Source organism: Pseudopipra pipra, chromosome 4 (assembly GCF_036250125.1).
Source record: "Pseudopipra pipra isolate bDixPip1 chromosome 4, bDixPip1.hap1, whole genome shotgun sequence".
Lineage (NCBI taxonomy): Eukaryota > Metazoa > Chordata > Aves > Passeriformes > Pipridae > Pseudopipra > Pseudopipra pipra.
Window position 1 is genome coordinate 49,817,541 of NC_087552.1, and position 18,178 is coordinate 49,835,718.

General features: G+C 39.5%; 1 protein-coding gene across 6 annotated transcripts in view; it reads right to left on the minus strand.

Annotated features, from left to right (window-relative positions):
- Nucleotides 1-18,178, minus strand: part of GABRB1 (gamma-aminobutyric acid type A receptor subunit beta1) — a 128,862-nt gene that overhangs the window by 17,531 nt on the left and 93,153 nt on the right. For all 6 annotated transcript variants that reach the window (XR_010430173.1, XR_010430174.1, XM_064652893.1 and 3 more), the window contains one exon: nucleotides 11,802-11,884. Coding sequence is in view for 4 of the 6 variants with exons in the window: in XM_064652893.1 (XP_064508963.1) it covers nucleotides 11,802-11,884 (83 nt within the window). In the remaining 2 variants the exon portion in view is untranslated. The remainder of the gene's footprint in view (nucleotides 1-11,801; nucleotides 11,885-18,178) is intronic.

Consider the following 18,178-nt stretch of genomic DNA (forward strand, 5'->3'; position numbering starts at 1 on the left):
TCTGAGATGGTGAAAAACCTTTAAAATTTTTATTATTTAATTCAGGTGTGTAACTTTCTCAGATAGATAAATATGGAGGCAAGTATGAGGCCACTGTACTTGGGCTTTTTATATAAGTAGCAAGAATGAAGCTTTCATGATGGTCTGCCCTTTCTTTTCTTATTCCTCTCCCCACCAAGGGAAGGCAAGGAGTGAGTGAGTGGCTGTTTGGTACTTAGTTGCCAGCTGGAGTTAACCCACAATACAGGCTCACTCACTACTCTGACTATGTAAGTAGCTGAATTTTCAAATCATGAACAATTGTAGAAAGATTTAAAGTTATCCTGAGCTACATTAAAATTTTCATTCAGACAAAATTAACAATAATTGAGAGGAAAAAAAAGTACTTTTCTAAACGAAATTAATTTCAAATACAAATACCAACTACATTAACTTTTGAAAATGAAATATTGACTCATTTTAGAAAGTATATTTTGCAATGCACATGTATTGTACATGTACTTCACATTTTCTGTGTGCATATTTTCCCAAAATAATTATTCACTACTGAATTGATATACTTTGCTGGGGAGAAATTCTTGCCTGAAAAGTACCATGTTCCCTTGGGCAATGAACAGGCTGAGTTCAGCAGCAGAGTGCAGTCCTGCACCAAGAAGATGAATGCCTTCTTGGACATCAAGGTATCTGAGATACTGCTGTGGTTGTCAGTTTTCCCTAAGCACTGAAGAATGAGCAGGGTATTTTTGTGACTAAAAGCATAGGCTGAATTCAAGGAACAGGCTTTTTAGGTGGTTGATGTACAAAGTCTGCTTGGTATCTGCAGTTTTGTGTGGAGGGAGGCAGACATGCAGCACACACTCATTGGTGGGCTAATACAAGGTGTAATGGAGGGGCAAGTGCTCCATGGAGGGAGAAGATCCAAAGTCTTATAATCAATAGATGCTGAATAGTTTGCTGTGTGCTTGATCTTGTTGATACATGTTTCTGGCCACAGTAAGTGTATGAAATATTTGAGTTACAGGTTCTGTTTCTTGGACCCTAAATGTGAATACAAATAAGTCTGTCACGGTCTGTGTGGTTTGGATTAGAAATGGTAAAAGTTTAAATAAAGTTTGTTTTCCCAGGAAGAGCTCTCCATAGGTAATTTAGTGATCATAGAATCATAGAATCACACAATCATAGAAAGGTTTGAGTTGGAAGGGAGGTTAAAGATCATCTAGTTCCTCTGTCAACCCTGCCCACCCCTCCCAAGGGCAGGGACACCTTTCACTAGACCAGGTTTCTCAAAGCTCCATCCAACCTGGTCTTGAACACTTCCAGGGATGGGGCATCCACAACTTCTCTGGGCAACCCATTCCAGTGCCTCATCACCTTCACAGTAAAGAATTCCTTCCTAGTATCCAGTCTAAATGTACCCTCTTTCAGTTTGAAGCCATTTCTCCTTGTCCTGTCACTGCATGCCATTGTAGAAAGTCCCTCTTGTAGGCTCCCTTTAGGTACTGGAAGATGCTATAAGGTCTTCCTGAAGCCTCCTATTCTCCAGGCTGAACAGCCCCAACTCTCAGTTCTGTCTTCGTAGGAGAGGTGTTCTCCCCCTCTGATCAGCTTGGTGGCCTCCTCTGGACTTGGTCCAGCTGGTCCACATCCTTCTTATGCTGGAGGCCCCAGAGCTGGACATAGTATTCCAGGGTGGGTTTCACAAAATGATGCAGCCTAGGATGTGGTTGCCTTCCTGTGCTGGGAGTGCACATTGCTGAGTCATGTTGAGCTTCTCATCAAACAAAGCCCCTAAGTCCTTCTCCTCAGGGCTGCTCTTAATCCGTTCTCTACCCAGCTTGTATTTGTACTTACACAGGCATTTACAGAATATAAACGAATAACAGTGGAGGAGGTTGGTCACATGAGGATTGGAGATGAGAGGAGATTGGCCATATATTCTGAGTTAAGTCACTGAGATAATTAGCCAAAATTGCACCTCACCAGCAGGAACAGATTGCAAGACTGGAAAGCAGTCTAGCAACCTTTAGGTGCTACTTCAATAGCTCAGATCTGTAATTAGAGTTACCATGCAGTCTTTCCATTTTCCCTGGACATCAGCACTATGGCTATGCAGCCCTGATCCTGGAGTCCAGTGCCTCAGGTGAAATGAATCATTGTCTAATTCAGTTTCCATCTACATGCTGATGGACAGTTGTCCCTTTTACAAATAAGGCTTGCTCTCAAATGGTAACATGTATTTGAAAGACTGAGGGAGACAAACACGTATCTTTCTGCACAGATGTTTCCTGCATGGCCAGGGAGATCTGAGCTGGCAGTCTGGGAAACTTGGTGCCGCTGTTTCCATGAAGATTGAATTTCTGATGAATTGAGGGCTGCCAATCACCAGAAAAGAGAAATTCAATGAAAAATTGTATCAGTATGAATGAAGTCTTCAAACACAACTGAAATAATCTACGTTTTCTTGAAGTTTCCCACACACTGTGGTTTGATCTAACAACCTGTGTGCCTTTGTACAGCCTACTCTTGCACTTAGTGTTTGTTGCGATAAGTTTATGAGGAAGATCAATAAATAAATAAAGCTGTTAGAAGTGGTAGGAGAAAGCTAATGGAAGAAGCATTAATAATTTTATCTGAAAGGCTCAATTCTGTTCTCCATTCTGCAGAGCGGTTTCCTGAGGGCTGGAGGACTTGCATGTAAGTATACTGCCCACTTAATGAAACTACTTATATTAATGCTGTCCCAGGTCAGGTAAGCCGTCTTCCCACATTGAGATTTGAGGCACTGTGTTTTGTTATTTGTATTACTGCAGCATCAAGGAACCATAGGTATAGATCAAGACAGAGACTGGATAGGCACTGAGCAGATAATTTCTCAAGATTTATAATATCTGTAAACTTCAGTGCATTTGGGGCAAGGCTTCATTTTCACAAATTGAAGTGAATCCATGAGTACCAGAGCCTTCTTTTATACAGCAATTCACATCTTGGCAGAAGACGAGGAAATACATAAACTATATTTATGGCTGTAACATTCTAGGACAATTGCATTATCTCAAAGCACAGTGTGCCAGCTCTTCCAAGACTGTGATATGAGCAGGTGGAGAGATTATTTTTCCTTCAGCTCTGACTGCAGAAGTACTGACTCGTTTAAGAGCACAGTTGCTTCTGGAGAAATCAGCCCCTCACCTAAGTGCATCCTTAATTTTTTTTTAAACAAGCCCAGTTTTTCCTTTTACTATTCCCCTAGCCTGGGGGCTATCAGAGGCTGAAGACTGAGACTTGATGAGGCTGTGCTGAGAAGTGACTTGGCTCCAGCTTTCCTGTCCTCTGTGGTCACCAGGGGACAGTCTGCATCCTGTATTGGTACCTCTGAGGCTACTGAGATGGCACTAAATGAGAAGAGCAGTTGGTGAAAATAACTGCATTCCTCTGTGTGCAGTAGAAAACTGCTGAAGATATACCAGACTTGACTAATTTCATATGTTCATGTACTGGAATAATTGAATGTCAAAGATTTGCTATTAAAATCTATATATCTATAGAAAGACAGCCTATCCATCTTTTTGAAAATGAAAAAAGAAAGTCATATAGACTGTACTATCAGCATCTGAGTAACTTGTAAATTTGTGTGTGGTGTAAAAATACATTGTGAAAGCAACATAACTGATTTATAATCCTCTGGGGAAAGAAATCTTCCCAAAGTGTGGAAACAGAGCAGTTGCTGTGGCTTAACACTAGTGTGCTGTGAAGAATGAATTATTTTATCTTAGTGACTGACTTAAGAAATGAGTGGTAAGGAATGGCTTAAACTGAGCCAAAAATACATTTTAAGTTTTGATGGGGAAAAAAAGGCAAACATGCAGTCCTATTTGGCTAATTTCTCAGTTTCAGTATCAACAAGCTATTTGTGAATCTGCCTCTCAGAGTATCTAAAAAACAACTTGCTCAGCTTCACAGCACTGTGCTAGTCTTTCTGTTCCTGTGATGCTTAAATCTCCTACTGTGGATGCTCATGCTGTAATTTTAAAACCTCTCCTGTTTTTCTGCCAGCATGTTCTCTGCAACTCAGAAGGATGGCATGTCAGAAGTTAATGTGGATCTAACAGATTGTTGTGTGCATGCAGAGTCTCCATGGCTGATCCTTCTGAGAGTGTATTTGCAATGATACAAACTCCATGTGTGTATTCTGCACAGGGTATATCGAGTAATCTAGGGTGTATTATCTGAATGTCTTAAGAAATTATTAAAGTGAGTTTCAAATTGCAAAATGTGTTGCCCAGAGAGTAGTCACTTTGTTGTCCCAATTGGCTGTATATGGGATAAATTCTGCAGCCTTTTGTGCTGCTCTCCATTCCTGCTCTTGCTGGGATGTTTCCCATGGTACTGTCTTGCTTATTTTATGAGTGTGTTATAATAAAGTGTGCTTTTCTATTTTCTGCTGTTAACTGTCCTTCTGCTGGGCTTTGTGGGAGGGAGCTAGTCACTTGAATCTGGCGTTTGATCCAGAGAAAAGTCTTTGTGAAATAAGGCATTTTGTGCATGTCATAGCACAGGCAGCAATGGGAGTACAGCAGGCATGGATGGAGACTCACCTGCACACTGGTGCGTTGTGAACACTGTGAGTGGGATGAGGTGCTAAGAACAACCTATCACTTAGAGGTGGCAGATTAAGTCAAGATGTACAGGCTGGAACCCTTTTGCCTTTTGCATTCAGATAGTTAATCATCTCAGAAAGACACACTCTTTGAGTGATCTGAGTTTTGGAACTCATACCTCTCTCTCTTGTCTTAGTCCACCAAGTTTGAAAGAAATTTAAGGCTGAGTATGTATTTTAGAACAGTTAAAGGAGTTGGTCAGAAGCAGAAGAGAGCTTTTATTCCCAGTGCTATGCTGTAATAACCAGAGACAAGTCCAAGTGGAGAAAATGAGAGTTTTTGCAGGGCCCATGGGAAGGAACACATGCCAGAACATGGGTTTATGGCTGACAGGTCTCGTGGGGGAGCAAGGGCAGTCTGACAGGGGGTGAGTGAGAGAAGCTCTCCCTTTACAGATGTGGCAAAACCTAAGCAAGTGTGGGGGGGAGAGCTACCCTCATTAGGAACATCAGAAATGGAAGCTCTTAAAAAAAGGCATTGAGTTGGTCATCCTTCCAGCCTTTTTTTTTTTTTTTTTAATTGGGAAGGAGCCTTGCAACTGGCTTTCAAAATACTCCAATAATCTCCACTGAGAAGGGAGAAATTATGCCTTCTGTGGAAGCAATTTGATATGCTTGGTGAGGAGAAGCAGGATGAGAACAGATGCCCTTTTAGTGGTTTTGGATACTTTAGGGAAAATACGTAAGTGGATCCAGCTCAAAGATCTTGCAGCCTTAGGTACCAGAGCAGTAATATTCATTAGTGAATTTTTATTGCCAGGCATGAATAAATTACTAGATATCTGGTGCCTGCAGACTGGCAAAGGAAGAGCTGAATAGGAAATCTTGGATTTAAGACGGTTTTTCATCTCTAAAAAAATATCCCTATTTGTCTGAGGTGTAGGTTCGTACATCATTGGTAGTTTAAATGCAATCATACCCTGGATCAATGCAATCTTGACTCAAGCAGGGAACTGTGATAAATCTGTTCAAATCTCATTCTGTCAGATAGCTCTGTGCCAACAAAGGTGATAATGGATGTTCAGGTATGAACTCAGTTGTGTTTTTCTGACAACAAACTGTGTAGAGGTTTGAGTGGAGTATTTTATTGATTTACTGTAATATCACTATAAATTGGTTGTGCTTTCATCGAAGCATTGCATATATTTAGTGTTAGATCTATTTCTATATGAAGAACAGACAGCCAAAAAACCAGCTGAATCAAGGCAGAATTGCCATTTTTTATCCAGCTAAGTAAATCTTCCTCTTTTCCTCAGCTGTATTCTCAGGTTTCTGTGAGCTTGTTCAGTTCACTCACGCAAGTGGTGTCTAAGAGTGCTGCTGACAAGACTACAGCATGGTTCATTGTTGCCGTGTCGATCCCTGAATCATGCTGCAGCTTTCCAGTTGTCATAGAGACACAGATTTTTGAGACCAAAAGGACAGTTCTGATAATCTGCCCAGACCTGTTGTAAAACACATAATAGCTTGCCAATAAGTAAATAACTTTGCCAAATTGCAGACCAGCCTGACCCTCCCTCTCCTGTGCCAGTGAAACATATTTCACCGAAGTCTGGGAGATGCTGTAAGTAAAACCCTAAATGGGGATTTAATTTATTGTCAGTGATGCTGTTGGCACACCATTATTTTCTGATAAGTGAAAGCCAGGTGCAAGCTTGGTCCACAAGGTCACGCTGTGACTGTGATACTGGCGACCTCAGAGGGACGAAGAGTATTAGAGTAATAACAGTATCTGTCTTATCTTGTAGGTAGTGTGATGAGGTCAGCACTTGTGATTGTAATGAGAGATGCTAGAGTGGGGCAGCTGTGTGCAGTCAGAACTCTGACAGACAAGCTCTGGGTGATACAGCTGTAGCAGTTTCAGTCTACTGTTCCTGGTTGTTTGCATCCTCCTCCCATCTGCTGCTTTATCAGCTAAGATTTGTGTCTGCATCTCACCCATGCCAGTCCAGAGCCTGTCGTAGCTGCTGCCAGGGACAGCGGACTTGTGCCAAGGCACTTGGTTCTGAACTGTCATAGCAACTGTAGCCCTTGCCAGAGGCTACCTGGTCCAGCAGAATTAACAGCTGGGGGATTTAACATCTTAAATTGCCAAGCTGACATCCATCAGAGCTCATGTGAGAGTGCCAAGCAGTCTGTGTAACCTCCGGCCAAGTATTAAGTCTCCTCTTTCCCAATATATGCTAATCTGTGAGAAATGGATTGTTACAGATCCCAGCTCTGCTGATGAAGCAGTTCCAGTTATAAAATCCCTTGATTTTGTACACTGAAGTTTCCAGTGGCCATCATGGTATTAGGCACTGGAACAGGTGTAAAATGTCTGATATGGTCTCCCCACCTGCCACTGCAGAATTTGGAATAAGGTGAACTGCCTGAGAAAAGCTGTGAAAAATGTGTGTGAAGAAACACGTGCAGCCAAAATGTTCTCCTCCTAAATGTATACATTTCTCTGGTTGACAGCCGTGCATATATGGCTTCCACAGTCCTGTAAGACAGTTTCTGGAAAGCTGGAAATGCAATTTTTTAATGAAAATAATCTGCTGGCTCAATATAGACATGCATTATCCATGCCTTTGCTGTACTGCTGGGGAGGTTTGATAATAGGGCAGTGTTTGATTCCTTGTGCTCTTTTCCATTTCTGTGTCACACAGTTTTTTTGCTGCTATTTGCAAGGCCTGAAATTACTCACTGTTAAGTATTATTAAGGAGCAATTCTTAGCATTTTAGATTTTCAGGGATTGTCTTTGGCTAATTTCCACAGCATTCCTGTGAGCTGGAATGGCTCACTGCCTTTCTGCTCGCAAATAGTGTGATGTTCATCTATTCTTTGAGCAATTAATCTGTGGGACTTCCTGGTTCCTCTGGAACATGCTCCTTCTGCAGCAGGAGTAAGTCACCCTTAAAAACACACGGAAACTCAAAAGAGGGCCAGGTAGTGTGTACTTCAGCATTGCTTCGGCACTGCTGCAGAGCTACAGAGTTGTTGTGGATGCACTGGGGAGCACCCAGATTTTGGAGAGGAAAATATGTCTCCAGCTTGCTTGTTTCAGAGGTAGGGAAGCACCCTGGGACAGAAAAACGACTCTCTCAGAAGTCACCTGCCTACCATCCTTTAGGAATGAAGGAAATCCTACAGCTCTCACAGTACAACAGTACTGCTCTGGAAGCTGGTGTCACATGGGTTAAGCCATATAACTGTACACAGTATAAAAATGAACAAAACTACTTTCCAGTGCTTTGAAAATGGTTTGTCAGTGCCCATACTGCACAGGTTCTGTCTAGTGGTGAGAAATGCTGCTTGCCATTACACAGGCTGTTCCAGAAATGCTTAGTGATTACAGCACCACCTTCCCTGGCCCTTCTATTTAAGGAACAGTTCTGCCCTGGGGTTTATTTAATTCCTGTCTCTCCCAAAATTGAGGTGGATAAGCCTTTCTACCAAAGGGATGTTTGTATACTGGCAAAATAGAAAGTTTAATAGCTGAAGGGTGATGCAGGAGCTGGAAGGAGAGCTTAAGGGTGAGATTCTTATAAACCAGTTCTGTCATGGAAGGAAACACCACATGCCTAATACATGTGGCATGAGCAGAGAAGCAGTGTCATGGTTATCACCTCTTTAATCACCCTCTCCATTCTGCCTCCTTGTAACTTTCAAGTGGATTAGCGGGTAATACTAAATACAGAGTACACAGGACAACTGGCTTACTTGTACTCAAATGCATAAGAAAGAAGCAGTCAGCCAGCCCTTCTGAACTCTGTTCTTCCAAGTATGATCAATAATTTTCAAGAGTTTTAGAGGTGCAGAGGAGAAGATCTGTGGTGCAATAGAAGTTATATTTTAAGTGGAGAATTGTCAAAGATACCAATGCCCCTGATGCATATACTACCTCTGGGCTTTCAGTAGGAGGCAAGCATGTCTGTGCTTTTGTCATTCAGTTGATAGTAGAACTGACCTAAGTACTCATGAGAAATAATTCAGTCTCCATTTTTGACCTGTTGGCAATTTGTGATCAGCTCAACAAGTATTAACATATCAACATATGTATCTCTGGAGACATGAATTATTTATGTGGGTGTTCAAAAGGTCAGAAAAGCAATTTTCTTTTGGGGATGTACGACTGGCCATGTGATTTACATGGTATTCTCTCATCCCTGATTGTGTTAGCATTTTAATTGCTTATTCCGTCTGATCCCAATTTTGATTCTTGATGAGGTCTCACTGATAGTAATTCTCACTGAACATTTATCCCTAAAAAGATTCATTTATGTGAAAGCTTGTGAATAAAGAGGTGTAAACCAGTCAAGTATCCATCTGATTTGTTATTTGAGCTGCTAGCTGATAAATGCTTATGTACTTTGATCAGTTTCAGTCATGATTGAGACGGAGACTTCAAATCAACTACCTCCCAGCAAATAATACAGGTATGAATTCAGTATGAAGGCAACTTCAGTATCATCACCCATTTTGATTGCTGTGGTACAGTATATATCCATTTCCTCTGCTGATCAGGTAGAAAAGCTACTCAGGAGATGTGTCATGCACTTTATTTTGAAACACAATGTATGACTCATTCCCCAAATATATCCACTGCATGCCTTAATAGTTTTAAGCCAGAAGATGAGCTAAGCAGCAGCAAACAACATCAAGAAAACTGGTTTGTGCCAAAAAATGCAGGGGACTGCAAATTCCAAGAATAGGATGACAACCATGTATCCTAACAAGCAACTTCTTAGGTCCCGTAAATTGGTGCATTGTGACACTCAGACAGAGTTTTGAACTATCAGGAAGTGACTGGGGAGATCAGTAGGGTGATGGGCAGCACTGGAAAAGGAAGCTACAGTTGCCTACTGCCTCTGCTTCTTGGGAAGGAAAAGAAAATGGCTATATATGTGTTCATACACAGGGGTGTGGGTTTGTGGTGCTTCAGTCAGCTCAGGGCGATGGAGATATGGACAGGCTAAATGAAAGCAGATGTACGAGGAAGATTAATGCATGTTGGTCTAACACAAATATTCATCACATGAACACCAACTTGGCCCAGCTTGCCATGCTACTGTGTCTGTTGATGGGGTTTAATATGGTGCACAACGAGTATGTCCTTCCAGACACTTTCTTGAACGAGTTGAATGGTGAACAAAGAATAAGCTACTGTGGAGACTCTGCACTGCAGCTACTGAAGTGTTTCATGGGGAACCATGACAAAACTGTCTCCCTGCTTCTCTTTCTGACATGTCAACATGCAATGCCAAAACACTAGGATCTTAAAAAAACCCCAAACCAAAACAAAAAAACCCCACCATTTTTAGATCTCTAAAGGAATAAATGAGCAGGTAGTGTTCAGACAAAGCTCTCAAGTAAAAATAATTATCATTAAGCTGCTTGTGAATGTTTACTTGATTAAAATCTTTTGCTGGTGGAATAAAAGGTTTGTTGTTTTTAACCCGACAGAAAATTTATAAAATTACTGTAGAGAGACTTTCCAGGAAAAGGAGGAAAAGCAAATAATTCTTGGGAAACCATTTTGAGTTTCTTACCAAACAATATAAAATCTAAATTAAAAGCTGCCCTTCCACTGACTTACTTCAGTATGGAAAGTAATTTTGAAGGTATTTGGCCATTTCAATGCCTTAAATAAGGCATTTTTTCCGGTGGCATTAAGTAGAAATTATAAATTACTATAAACATTGGGCCGAGAGCTCCTCTTTTGCTGGGCTCTTGTGAGTCTATGAGTGCTCTAGACTGACTGTATTTTTTTTTCAGTGCCTGACAACTGCCACTTCAGATATGTTGAGATGTACAGTCAATTAAAACCTCTGCAGTTCAGAATAAACTGAAATCTTTCCCAACATTTTCTAAGGCTACAGAGTTATCTTGTCCTCTTTGGTTCAGAATTTTTTATTTTGTTACAATACTACTAAACATTTTATATGCAATTATTCCATTGTTTTGACGCTGCGAAAATGTTTTTATTTGTCAGATAAAGACAAATAAAAGGCAACTGAAGAGTAATAAAATTCTTTTGAAAATTGATGCTGTGAGGTTCTGGGGACGTCAACCTCCTTTCAGTTCACAGCAAAATCTTATATCATGAATTTCTGCAAAATGAAAACTGTATTTACTGGACTGCTCAGAGATTTTATTTCCTTGGGATGTGCTACAAACAATATAAATATTGCTTTTGTTAATGACATAAATACCAGGAAATTATTTTCATTAATCACAGATCAGCTTTTTTCTCTGCTTATTTAAAACTTCAAACTATCCATCAAATATTAAAATTGTTCTTTCTCTGCAGTAAATGGAAACAAAAATGCTGTACTTGGGGAAATCTGTTAATCCTTTCTAGAACCTCATATTTTAGAGAGAAGTATTATTACAAAAAAAAAAAAAGATTTCTTGACTCAGCACAACAGTTGCAATGTGAAAAATGGAAATTCTGTGACAACTGCAGCATTATTTTGCCTTGGACTTTAAGTAGTCTCAACCAGTTTGTTTAGACAGACTCCTTTGCAGTCAGTGGCAGCAGCTGGTCTGACCAACAACAGAATAAAGATTCTTTTCAAAAACCTTTAGCAGGTATTTCTCTAAAAGCTACTATCATAAAGGATATAGAGACTGTGTTAATAACAAAAATTTGTAAGTGCACACCTTGTTCCTATGCTCATGGAACACAATGACAAAGCTCTCGTTAACCTCAGTCCTGAAGGATCAAGTTGTTTCCTCTTATAACCTGCAAGTGATCTGGTGAAAGCAATTGATCAATCCTGCCACCACCATGTGGGAGAGATGTTAGACTTATGTTAGAGATGAATGCACCAAGGTGAAGTAATTAGTTCAGGTTCTGCAGTGATTATGCAGTGAAGATGGACAGTACTCAGTTGCTGTCCTCTGAGCTAATCATCAAGAAATAAACTCTTCACTTGCTCAACAAGAGATTTTGAAAGACATCTTACAAGCTTGGATCAACCAATATTGTGAATGAAACATATTTTGACTTATGCATTATAGAAATACATTGGGTATGTTCAGTGTGCAAGCTCACTGGACACACAGTGTTTCAACAACCTGCTCCTGTTTTGCCTAACCTGTCAATGTCTTTCAGTCCTCAGCTGTCATTTGGCCAACCCTCTCCCTCCAATAACTTACAACTTTCAATTTCTAGTGTGCAGTTTTGTTCATCCAGAGGATATCTGCGTAGGTCCATCATGCAAGCAGCTGTTGTTGTGATCCTGTAAGAGGAGGGGGAAAAAAATAATGAGACTTGAAACCACATTTTACTTATTTGAGGTGGCAAGATTTTTTATAGTGGCTTTTCTCTTTGTTTAAATGTAGAATGGTTCTGCACATGGATTCCTGGCATACAGGCTTCTTAGAGCTTGTAAAGCATGATTAAATAATTTATACAGCACAATATACTGATTAATGTATAAAGCATCAGAGCATATGCTGAATATTGTAGAGCAGGATTTTGACTGAAAACCTTATGTGCAAAAGTGCTTTGGAGAACATTCAGCGATATTTCTATTTGGGCATCTTATTTTTAATGTTCTTAATTCAGACACCTTCAAATTGTTTTGTGAATTTTTTATTTATAACTCATACTGCTGACAGCTTTCTTTTTTCATTTTATTGTCACTTACTGTTGTTTTAATTTTGTCTGTGCACTTTCATCCATGTGGTAGAAATACTGGTAATATCTTATTTATCTTTAATTATCTTTATGGTTTCATGATCAGTTTATCATTAACTATGACAATTGAACATCACCTCTTAATAATGGCATGAGCCAATCAAACGCTTGTGACATATAACATCGTATGGTGGCTACTTCATGAATGTTGAGAGTAACTGTGATTGCAGGCTGGATATTTCAGATCCTTGCTCCTTCTAGAGGGCATGTGAGTTGATACATGGTCTCTAAAGATATTCTCCATAGCCTAAGATTTTTTGAAAAGCAATTCCTCTCCCTTTGTTATACCATAAATCACAGAGCATCTGAACAAATACTTACTGATAAGCCTGTGACATGTGGGAGGAAGGTTAAGAGACTTCATGAGGATAGGGGTCAAATTTTAGCTTTCTTAAAGGTCCCTTTAAGAAAGACAATCATATTGGTGTTTTCAAACTCACAAAAGTTTTTTCCTCTTTTTTTTTCTTTTTTTTCTTTTTTTTTTGGTGATAGATGGGTTCTTAAATGCTTACAAAACTTTTGAAGCTGTGAATGGTCAAACTTGATTTGTAATTTTATTGGTCTCTCTCTCCCCCTCTTCTCTACCAGAGAAAGGCAGATAACCTCTTTTCTTGATGTGGATTCGATCCTGTTGTTCCAGTTCCATGTTAATTAATACCACAGGAACACATCTTGAGATTTTACTTTTGATGTGCTGAAAGTCAGGCACACTTACATGCTGTATTGGGGTAACAATCCTTGCTGTCACCAACTGCTTTACTACTGTGACATGCTTCAAAATATCCTAAGTCTACAAAATTCATCTGTCATATCTAAGTATAAGGACTAGAAATGGCTGTAATGAGAACCCATCCATGAAACCATTCTGGAATATTGTGCAAAGTGCCATGAAAACGGTATATTTATACATTTTCTCAGGCTGATTTTTGTCACATTAAATTGAAATGCATGTGTCTTAACAGGTTTTGCATTTGTCATAAAAAAGGCCAAGGGTTTCAGCTGCGGTAGGACCTCGTTTAGATTAGGCATGTACCAACTACACCTTACTGACAGGCAATGAGAAGACATGCAGCACTAATTTGTCAGACGCCTGCTTAATAATGCTTAAGATCATACGTAATAATATACTAACATTAGTCACAGTTAAATGCTTTTTTAATGAAGGTGTCATAGGGTAATGTTTTGTTCCCAATTAATAAATTGGCTTCTATGGTAATTTAGTTCACCTATATCAACCAGATTTTTTTATGTACAGAAATAGAAGTTGACATAGTGTTTTCTAAACCACTGCAGAGGTGCAACACAACCCTGCGTCATCCTCAGACTGCTCTATGATTTCAGGAACTCCCGTTAGGCTTTGGCTTTTGAGTAACGAGTTGAGTGGTGAAGTGTACCTTGACTGTGCCAGAAACTCTTGCTTGGCTAAGGTGGGGGTGGCACTGCCTGTACAAGGGACTGCTGTTGCCTGACCAAAAAGAGGAATGAGAGATAATCATCCATCCCCTAACAGCTTTGGAACCTTATTTACCTGAATTGTAGCCTGAGTGAAACAGTACCATTGTTACTGAACTTTTTAAAAACTCCAGTAATTACCAGCTTGGATTACAGCCAGGATGGAAGACAACAAGCATTTTGGGACTCTATAAGCGGCTGTTTTAAGTGAGGCCCTTTGAGCCGTCCTGGAGTGTAGTGGGATGCAGCAGCATCTCTCTCTGAGAGGGAAGCCGTTCAGAGCTCACCAACTCTCAAATTTGCAATACCGGCAGAACCGTCACTGAAAACTGATGGTGGGACACGGTCTGACTCTCCCCCCCCCTCAAAGTTCAAGTCTCACCCACTGAGAAATGACAAGGCATTTGACCTTAGTATTTCACTGAACTTGAGGGGAATTTTTAACAGGTATACCTTGGTAAATTTATGTATACACAGATTTATGTCTGTATGTATTTGTGTGTGTGAATTGACTGAAACACACGATAGCAAGTCTGACAGTAATGTTGCTTCTTGGATCCATAATTAAGTCACTGTGTTAACTGTAGTAAATTCTACTGAATCCTTTTACCAATGTTAAATTAGTCAATTATTAAGTGCAGCTAAAGCCTTTAGACTAAACTATATGGTACTGAAATTGGACTCAGCCTCACCGAGGATCTATCAGGAATTTAGAAAGCAAGGGGCCCCTCTCTGAACTTTGTGACTCAACAGGAGGGTGTCTCTTATTCTTCTTCACCCTTACTCTTTTGCATCTCCCAATTCTGAGTAAATAATTCTGAATTGATTCTAGTCAGATTTTCCTTTGTATGCTTCATCTATGCAATAAATAATAGAGTAAACCTTTCCATAGCACTTTGTGAAGTCGTACATTCATAAATTTATATAAAACCTTCTTTTAGTAATACATTTAACAGTGATTCTTTGAGTTACCTTAACGACTCATTTGACCACAGTGTTTAAGTTATTTCCTATTGGCCAGTGTATCCGTACAGCTGCCTTCCGCAGTTTTTACATAAGCTACATAAGTAACAGCAATTAGCTATTTTTCATAACATCATAACATAACATCAATGCAAATTAATAGTGTAGTAGTAAATAATGCAATTGTTCATACCTGGAATTTAAATACTCTACATAATTTTTCCCCCAGACATGAATTCTGACAACTGCATTGTCTTCTCACTATTTGTGCAGTTTTTGGCACCCTGCATCGTTTGGTGTTTCTGATCTCTAATACAATCCAAGAACAAAAGTTAATGTATGTGTTACTAAAACACTGTACTGCTAATTGCAGGTGGGGTCTGGAAGTAAATGCTTGGATTATGGAGCAGAAAGTTAATAAACAAAAATAAGTTAATTTTTTCTGGCAGCAGTAAGTGATCCAAATCTGTCTGGCCTGTCTATTGGTAATATCTCATCCTTCATCCTGGTTAATCACTCCTTGTGATGCTACAAGGAAAGGTAAAACAAAGCACTTCATCTGTGCTCTCTGCCTCCCTCAGGTATGTTTTGCATTCCGTATAGGATCTGTGAGGCAGCCTCTGTGCTTTAGAACTATTCTTCATACTTTAGGGAAGGTTCATACTTTGGGGAAGGTGGGGAGCAGCTTTCCCCTCATGACTCTTGCAACCCCTTAGCAGCAGTGCTGAATGCTACTGTGGCTCTCTGGTGCAAGAGCAAGCAGGTGCTTCCATGGAAGAGGGAGTTAAAGGGCTTTTGCTGAAGTTTGCAGAGACAAGGGCTGCACAACCTGAGACAGGAAAGACAGTGTGGTAGGTAGTGGAGGGTATCTGTCAAGAAGCTTGAAACTTGTGGCTTCCAGCATCAGGAGAAAGGATCATGCTTCCCTTGTATACCCACAGCTTTGGAAGTGGTGTAGTGCCCTGGACAGGGGGATGATAAGCAGTATCTGCCCAAGGATTTGGCAGAGCCAGCTGAGCCTGAGCTACACAGCCATGTGAATGGGAAAAGGTCAATGGGAGCTGCTGGAGGCTCCTCCCTGAAGGGAGGACACAATGTTGTCCCTTCTAAAGCTGGAAGTGCTTAAACTTTATTGGGAATCTTAGGCTTCCTTCAAACTAGCTACTTGTAATTGTAGTAGGAGTCTTCACTATCCAGCAACATTCATTACCTGTAATTCATAAATCTGCTTTTCAAGCATTTCTTTCTCCCTCATGGTAGAGCTCAGCTGTATAAAATTGTTAATGGCATTATGCTCTGGATAATCACAAAACTTGTTTAAGGAGAGAAATTAAACCCAGATGCAATCATAGTAATTGTCTCGACGAAAAAAATAAAATCTTTTATTATACATACAGTAAAATCCCAGACCTGTTAGTGGTTGTACTCTCTCAGAGGAGAGAGTAACTGATGGCTTGCACATCAGTTAAAAATAAAGACATTCAAATGCAGAATACAGGAGTGTAATGGCAGGAAGGGGAAGGAAATACTCTGAAGGTAGGGCAAAACTGCAGTAAAACTGTGTTCAAGAGAATTAGACCTGAAAGTCCCTCACACAAGCAGTTTGTGGTAATGGCTGAATATCATGAGCCTCTGTAAATGTTTAGGTGGAGGATTAATCCTACATTTGAAGCAGAACTATTTATATTTCAAAGTAGGATATGTTTCTTCCAGGCTTTCCATTCTTAAAATATGTTTTAAATTCTGGTGTTGGGGCTAATGTATTTTGTTTGTACAGTGACTTTGACCATACTGTCCTTACATTCTTAAGATTCATTTGGATACAAATGAAAAAAAATGGGATTATGCAAAGAAGGCAAGCAGTTAGGTAGAGATATATGATTACACTACTTAATTTCATTCATGTCAGTACTCAGAGATTCTGGGGTGGAATGAAGTCTGAACTGCCAACAGACAAGATAAATAGCATTTGCATAAAAGCAAAATTAGCTGATTTTTTTTTTTTAAATTGTGGCTTGGGGTTCAGGTTATCTGATCCACTGCTTGGCTTTGATGCCTTACTCTCTGAATATCATATTCTTACTGTAAAAGTAAGGGTTTTTTTGCTAAAAATTATATGAAAGAAAACACTGACACCCAGTATTTGCAAAACTGACTTCCTTAATAATAAGTAATAAGTAATACTGTCAGAGATTTCCCTGCAGGGCAACAGGTTTTGTAGGAACAAATGGTAAAACTTAATATTCTGGGTTAAATCATCAATGAGCATTTAAAGTAAGTTCAGAAAGAGTACAGGAAGTGGATTTTTGGTTTAGTACTTATAGTGTTTCCTCAAAATGCTGCCAAAAAGCTGATTCTCAATTCTTGGATAAGAAATAGAAGCAATATTTAAGACAACCATAACAACTAAATGTGAAGATGATCAGAGCTAAACAATGCAAATTCTGTTGTGAAATGTTTCCTTCATTTGGAGGACAGGTATCAAATTTTAATATGTTTATTCTTTTTCTGTCAGTCAACAGAGCATAAATTATAAATATATAAGAATTTATGAAGTGGGATGGACTAATTTTTTTTCCTTAAAAGCTAAATAAAATCTGCAAATCAAATAAAGAATAAACATGTTTCTCTTAGATACTGCAGAGCTGGGTTTCTAGTATATGCTGGAAGTAGACTTTCATATCCCAGGTAAAACATTACTTTTATTAAATCAATGTAATTTAACTTCAGTGGTATCAGGGAACTTAATCTCCTGGCAACTGTTTGACCTCAGAACCCAGACCCATATCCTTGGTGTAATTTGCCTAATTTTTCTGGAACCTAACAGAATTTTGATGTTTAAGATTTAATGGGATGTCTTGTAGGGAAAGTCATTGAAGGATTAGAGGAAGGTAGAAAAAAATGTACATTTAATCTGCAAATTTTTTTCTCTGTCCATGCCATGTATAAGGTTTACAGTTGTCATGCTTGCTGACATTGTAAATTTCCAACGACTCCCACTGGCCTGCAGTGCCGTAGTCTCCTCCTCCCCTGACGTCATGTTCCTTTCCTCCCAATCTACCTTTTAGTTGCCTACATTGAACTTTGAGTGAAATGTGAGTAGCTCAGCAGTAAGGTTGGTAACCTCAGGTATCAAGGTCTTGAGCTAGTCTAGCTGCAGACAGAAAAGGACACGTGGTGAAATTTTGCAATGTCTTTCAAGGGGTAAAACATTGCTTTCAAGACAAAAATAACTGCAGTGGTCAGCAAAAAACCCCAAACCAAACAAAAAACAAAGAAACAAAAAAACAACCAAAAACCAAGCAAAAAAACCAAACCCACAACAAACTATTGAAAAAGATCAGAAGATGAAGTAACTATAATAGTACCACTGACTAGTCCTGTAGCATAGTAATGGACAGGGATTCGTCTATTCGAT